The sequence below is a fragment of the Sturnira hondurensis genome, unplaced genomic scaffold, assembly GCF_014824575.4.
Source record: "Sturnira hondurensis isolate 20B ecotype Veracruz unplaced genomic scaffold, ASM1482457v3 Scaffold0009733, whole genome shotgun sequence".
In the NCBI taxonomy this organism is placed as follows: Eukaryota; Metazoa; Chordata; class Mammalia; order Chiroptera; family Phyllostomidae; genus Sturnira; species Sturnira hondurensis.
The window spans coordinates 52,345-58,964 of NW_028082364.1; the positions used below are offsets into that span (position 1 = coordinate 52,345).

The following is a 6,620-nucleotide window of genomic DNA, read 5'->3' on the forward strand; positions in this document are numbered from 1 at the left end:
GGGCCCGCCAGCATGCCCACAGCGTCGGGGATCGCTGCCGCTGCCTGCCGCCGCCGCCGCCGCCCTGGCTCCATGGTTGTAACTACCGCCACTGCAGCTGCCGGGCCGTCCCTTTAGGACCACGTTTCCAAAGTGGCAAAGTCGGACTTCAGGTTCGACTTTGTGTTAGGTTCGCTGTGAAATCAGGTTCGCTGTTTGTGTTAGGTCGAGTGGATGCACCCGTCAGCAACCCCACCAACCCTGCACAAGAGCGCCAGTGCCTTTCGCAAGTGGCAGAAGCTCTAATGGCGATACATTCATTTAAAACAAAACAACACTGGTACTTTCTTTGTGTACAAACCACATCTCAATAAAAAGACACACCCAAGGCACATGTTTTTAAAACAATAGCACAAACATTGATAGAGCACGTAAAATGTGCCTTGGCCGGTGCTCTACTTATTTTTAAGATTTTATTTATTTTTAGATAGAGGGGAAGGGAGAAAGAGTGGGAGAGAAACATCAATGTGCAGTTACTTCTCACGCACCCCCCCCACCGGGGACCTGCCCGCAACCCAGACTTAGGCCCTGACTGGGAATCGAGCCAGTGACCCTTTGGTTCGCAGGCCCGTGCTCAGTCCATTAAACCACACTGGTAAGGGTTTGGCTGATGCTTTAAAACAAACCCTTGAGGCAGGTTCTGTTTTACAGATGGGACGGTGAGACGCAGTTCAAGAAGTTTGTGCAAACTCCCACACGATGTGCAGAGAGGGTCAGGTAAGCTTCCCGAGACTATGGAGCAAGCAAGTGGTGTGGCGAGGACTGTCGTCAATGCCCGCCTCCCCCTGCCCTGTGAGGAGACACCCCTTCCCCGCAGCCCGGGAGCAGTCCAGGGGTCCTCGAGAAAGCAGAAGGTGGGGGAGGGGGAGAGCTACCAGGCAGCGGGCTGCGTCTGCGCGCGGGGTCCGGGAAGGGGGGCTTCCGGGACTGCAGGCTGGCCAAAACGGGAATGATGTAATCACGCTAATCGCTGCGTCAAAGCGCAGCTCTGGGGGTGCGGGGACTGCGGCAGAGCTGGTTGGGGCTGCGGCAGAGCTGGTTGGGACTGCGGCTGAGCTGGTTGCGACCGCGGCCCACGGCCTCCCTCGTTGCCGCGGCACACTCGGCGGCAAGCGGCACCCACGGCCACCAGCCTTCTTCCCGCGCCAAGACCGCCACCTGGAGCCACCAGCCACCGCTGAAAACTGGTGCCTGGCGTCCAGGGCGCACCATGAAGTCTGCGGTTAGCTCACGAGGGGGTGGCTCCGGGGGCCGCTCCAGCGGCGGCTGGGGCGGCGGCTGGGGCAGCAGCTGGAGCAGCAGCAGCTGGGGCAGTGGGCGAAGTGGCGGCAAAGGAGGAGGCGGCGATGGTGGTGGCTCTGGAGGCAAGGGCGGCTTCGGGGGACGGTCGCGCGGTTCCGGCGGTGGCCGAGGCCGGGGACGCAGCGGCGGCGGTGAAGGCAGAGACCGCGGCGGCGGTGGGCGGCGGCGCGGCGGCGCGGCCAGGGGCAAGAACCGCCGCAAGAAGGGCATCAAGACAGTGTCGGTGGAGCCCCATCGGCATGAAGGCGTCTTCATCTACCGCGGGGCGGAGGACGCGCTGGTCACGCTGAACATGGTGCCCGGCTACTCAGTGTATGGCGAGCGGCGCGTCACCATCACTGAGGGTGGCGTGAAGCAGGAGTACCGCACCTGGAACCCGTTCCGTTCCAAGCTGGCCGCGGCCATCCTGGGCGGGGTCGACCAGATCCACATCAAGCCCAAGTCCAGGGTGCTGTACCTGGGCGCCGCCTCGGGAACCACGGTGTCCCACGTCTCCGACATCGTCGGCCCCGAAGGCTTGGTCTACGCGGTGGAGTTCTCCCATCGCGCCGGGCGCGACCTGGTCAACGTGGCCAATAAGCGAACCAACATCATCCCGGTCCTGGAAGATGCCCGGCACCCGCTCAAGTACCGCATGCTCGTCGGCATGGTGGATGTGATCTTCGCGGATGTGGCCCAACCCGACCAGTCCCGCATCTTGGCTCTGAACGCCCACACCTTCCTGCGCAACGGGGGCCACTTTCTCATCTCCATCAAGGCCAACTGCATCGATTCCACTGCGTCTGCCGAGGCGGTGTTTGCATCTGAGGTGAGGAAGTTGCAGCAGGAAAATTTAAAGCCTCAAGAGCAGCTGACCTTGGAGCCCTATGAGAGGGACCACGCCGTGGTCATCGGGGTCTACCGTCCCCTTCCCAAGAGCAGCAGCAAGTAGCACCCTGATGGTTGGTAGCACCCCACGCCGCCGCCTTCAGTGTTTCTGTGCACGCGTGGGGCCATCCTGAGACCTCCGCGAGACCGCTGCCTTCAGTGTTTCTGTGCACGCGTGGGGCCATCCCGAGACCTCCGCGAGACCGCTGCCTCCAGTGTTACTGTGTATGTGTGAAGCCGTCCTGAGACCTCCCCACACCTCCGCCTTCAGTGTTACTGTGTAGGCGTGAGGCTGTCCCTGAGACTTGCCCCAGACCGCTGCCTTCAGTGTTACTGTGTCCGCGTGGGGCCGTCCTGAGACCTGCGCCAGACCGCTGCCTTCAGTGTTACTGTGTACTTGTAGGGTTCTCCCTGAGATTTCCTCTGGACTACTGCCTTCAGTGTTACTCTGTGCAGGTGGGGCCGTCCTGAGACCTCTGGGAGACTGCTGCCTTAGGTGTTACTGTGTATTTGTGGGGTTCTCCCTGAGATTTCCTCTGGACTGCTGCCTTCAGTGTTACTCTGGGCACGTGGGGCCGTCCTGAGACTGCTGCCTTCAGTGTTACAGTGAATGCGTTTCCTCTGTGTGTTGTTTTCCTTTCTTTGTTTTTTGCTATTAAATGGCTTAAAGAAACAGTATCCAGGTGTATCAGTGAGGCCAGGCTGGGTTTTGCTACAGTAAATATCCCCAAATCTTTCAAATCCCTAAATTCCTAAGAGCTGGTGATAGGAGCCCATCACAGAACCGCTTGGGAGCTGCACTAGGAACTCTAGCCAAGCAGGGTACTGGCTCCCCAGTGCCCCTCTTCACAAATGCTTCGTCTCTCGGTGGGGTGGGGAGGTAGAAAATGCTGGGGACTTGCTAAGGAGCTTGAAAAGTCACCCTTGGAACCAAGGGGCACTTCGTGTACTTTGGCCAAGTTACACTTCACTCCAGGGAGTGGTATTGGCGATTGATAGATACAGTACGATAGCCTCACACACCCTGTCTGTCCATGTCCGAGCCAGAGTCCTAACCATGGTGTACATTTAGTGCTTTGCTCTTTGCCCAAGCCCTTTGCGTTCCCCTAATCTGTTTACTCATCACCCTGGCCTGGGGGCTGCTTTGTGACCATTTCTTTTTCACAGGTGGAGCCCCAGGCGTCTGAGGGTAAATTGGTTACACAGGTTTACACCGCTTATTGGGAGGTGGAACTTAAATGCCAGTCTTTTGGGCTCTAATCCACCACTATTTCCTCTGCCCCAGTGGGATTGTGCCTCTCTTCCACATGGCCCACGCTGGGCAGACCACAACTCCCAGACACAGGGCAGACACAGAGCAGGCTCTCCTGCTGCGCTGTGTCCTGTCCCCCACCCCGCTGTGTTACCCTTTTCTTAGATTTCAAAATAGCAAAGCAGGAGGGGAGGAAGCGGATCCACCTTGCGGCGTGTTCCCACTGTGAGGCATAACATACCCAAAGTGGTATCGCTCCGTGTCTGAGAAACAGCCAGGGAAACGGCTCCCAGGAAGCAGCCCTCTCCGAAGGGCATTTCCTGCAGCCCCGGAGTTGCTGGGCTCCGTGCATTCCATCACGGTTCTCCGAGGAGAGAGCACTCCCGGGAGGGAGGGCATGCTCCACAACGAGGCCTTCCCGAGGCCTTGTGTTCATTCATTCACCCACAGGTTTGAAAAGTCCCCGTCGCCCTTCACCAGGGCCGTGGACGCGCAGCCCGGGAGTGATGCCCCCTGAGGCATCATTTGGAGAGTGGGTCCTGAAGAGGTGCTTGGGTAGCGATTGCAGTTAGTTGCCATTTTATGATGATGTACTTTTTGAATCAAAGAAAAGAAGATAAATCAGATTTTTGAAAAGGCAGCCACCCATTCACTCCTCCCCCCCCCCCCAAAGTTCCTCTTCCACCACCCACACACAACCCGAAAAGCAGGGGTAGAGCCACAGTTCAGATGCGTTGGCCAAACTGGCTCAGGAAGGAGAAGGTGAAGTCTCTGTCACAGCCCCGAGAAGCCGGGGCCGTGATGCCCACATCACCGGCGGGAGACTCAGACAGAGGGCATGGCTTGCTTGCGATCCCGCAGCAAGGTCACAGCCAGAAATCAAAACCACAGGACGCTGACTCCAGAACCTGTGGCCTTTCCCCAGAGCTCTGTGCTGGCTCCTTCACTTTGAAAAGCCCTCTCTCCAACCCTGGGCTAATTCACATTCGCTGGGTTGGAACCCTGAGGCTGGAGACTGACCATGTGCGGGGCACAGGAAGATCACTTCCAGAATGGCAGGGGATCCAGCCCCTCCTCAGATGGCTCTGCCTCCATAAGAGGCTCTTGGGTCTTCCTTACAGGTGTCTGTCGCCCTGGATGGGAGACAGAGCAGGGGACACTTGGCCTCTTTCTGTGGCATTTGTTCAGAGACCATTCATTGTCCATGTCTGACACTGCTTGAGGTGGGGCCATCAATGGAGAAATGGCCTGAAAACAACCTCCTAAAGAATGTCTCTGAGCTACGGACGGGTTCCTGGGCCAGTGGAACGACATGGTAAGTACCAAGAAAAATATGGGAGTGAGGCCTGAGGGAACATAGGATAGAAGCTAAAACCTGGTTCCAGGGAATTAGGGCAGAGGGAGTGTGGAGCTCCGGTGGGCAACAAGGTGGAGGAAATAGGGAGCAGTGACCTTGGGCACCGGACCCGCTCAGAGCTGAGAATGTTTGTGACCCAGAAGGCCCCACTTTGGGATCTCTGGGCATCTTAGACTAGCTGTCATAACAAAATACTCCAGACAGGGTGGCCAAAACAATTGATGTTTATTTTCACACAGTTCTGGAGGCTGGAAGTCCAAGGTCAAGGTGCTAACAGTTTCTGGTGAAACCTTTCTCTTTGCTTTGTTGATGGCTGCCTTTTCCCTGTGTCTTCATGTGGCCTTTTCTCTGAGAGATGTGGAGGGAGGGAGGGAGAGAGAGGGGGAGGAGGAAAGGCAGAGGAGACAGAGTGGGGGAGGGGATCGAGGTGGGGGAGGGGAGGGGAGGAAAGAAAGGGGGATACAGAGGTCTCTGCTGTCTCTGCTGTCCTTACAAGGACACCAAATTAGGGCCCTGCTCTTATGATCTCATTTAACCTTAATTACCTCTTTCAAGTCTCCATCTGCAAATACAGTCACATTGAAGGTTAGAGCCTCAACATTTTAGGAGAACACAAGTCAGCCCACAACACTAAGGCTGGATGGGAACTTTCAGCTACAGGGCCTGACTCGCTTGTGAGAAGTGACTGAGGAAAGCCGCGTGCACTGTGAAAGGCCTGCCCAGCGCTCTGCACGTTGTTCCTTCCCTCTGTCTTTCCTCTTAATGCCAGTGCTAGATAACAAGGGAGCTGGGAATTGAGAGTTAGCACGAAGGCCCGGGGTTGCGTCGGCGTGGCCCTTAGGAGGGCTAATGAGAGGTCTGGTTCAGGCTGGGAGCTGGAGGCGTTTGCTGCTGAGAATTAGCAGCCTGGGCTGGAGCCGAGGTTGAGCCCGCCCGGCCCGGGCCCCAGCTGCAATCACTTTCACAGCAGGTGCAGGGAGGAGGGGGCGATGCTCAAAGACACGGGAGGGAGACGACCAGGAGCCAGGGAGGGTGGGCAGGGGCCAGCGGGGAAGCGCACACAGACTCGGCCTCCCACCCAGCCTCTTCCTGCCCAGATGTCTCCTGGGATGAAGGCAGGAATAGTGGGGAGGGGGACACCCCGAGGAAACGGACCTTTGTCCAAAAGAGACTATTTGAAACCAGAAGAACCACCTTTCTTTCAAATGGCAGTTTCCCTCCCAGCTGCAACCCGGCTACCAAGCAACATGCTTTCACACATCTGAGCCGCAGTGAGTATGTTTGGATTCTTCTCCATCCATATTTATCAAGCACTTACGTGCTAGACATGGCGCTGAGCATTTATTTGCTTTTAAAATACAGGGTCCAGCGAAAGGAACGCCTGCTCGAATGTGGTTGGTAGGGTAAAAATGTGGGTGTAATAATTTATAGTTTTAATTTTAGCATTTCACCTAAAATGTCACAGGGTGTGCTTGAGTGTGATAGTGCTACGTTACAGAATCACATGCTTATGATTTTGTAGTGAGAGGTTTTGTAATAAAGCAGGGGCGTTATTTGCGCTGGGCCCTGTATGTTGCTTTAAAGCTGATTATGTGAACCACCTTACTGGAAAACACTGAAACGTAAACGTTCTGCTTCATGACTTGCTGTGAAATGAGCCCTGGTGTCCAGGCCTCCCCCCATGTCTGGCTGTGTCCTGCCCCTTTCTGTCCCCACCCCTGGTCTGTCCCCACACCCTGGCAGGCCTCACCAGCCACATCTTGTACACGCTTGCAGGCCCCCTGCCTTTCAAACAGCCTCCTT

At 56.6% G+C, this 6,620-nt stretch overlaps 1 protein-coding gene across 2 annotated transcripts; it reads left to right on the plus strand.

The window, feature by feature from the left end:
- The first annotated feature begins 696 nt into the window (after window positions 1-696).
- FBLL1 (fibrillarin like rRNA 2'-O-methyltransferase 1) lies at window positions 697-2,883 on the plus strand. 2 transcript variants are annotated; one of them, XR_005068167.1, is made up of 2 exons: window positions 697-2,607; window positions 2,665-2,883. XR_005068167.1 is itself a non-coding variant. In XM_037057735.1 (2 exons), the coding sequence occupies exon 1, from the start codon at window positions 1,250-1,252 to the stop codon at window positions 2,270-2,272; it is 1,023 nt and encodes a 340-aa protein (XP_036913630.1). In that variant the 5' UTR covers window positions 697-1,249; the 3' UTR covers window positions 2,273-2,286; window positions 2,446-2,883. The 2 variants fall into 2 exon arrangements, 1 of the variants encoding a protein (XP_036913630.1); XM_037057735.1 differs by having other exon boundaries at window positions 697-2,286; window positions 2,446-2,883.
- Window positions 2,884-6,620: the final 3,737 nt, after the last annotated feature.

Excerpts from the sequence above, each read along its gene's own strand:
- FBLL1 (XM_037057735.1), top strand. The coding sequence starts at position 1,250 with ATGAAGTCTGCGGTTAGCTCACGAGGGGGTGGCTCCGGGGGCCGCTCC.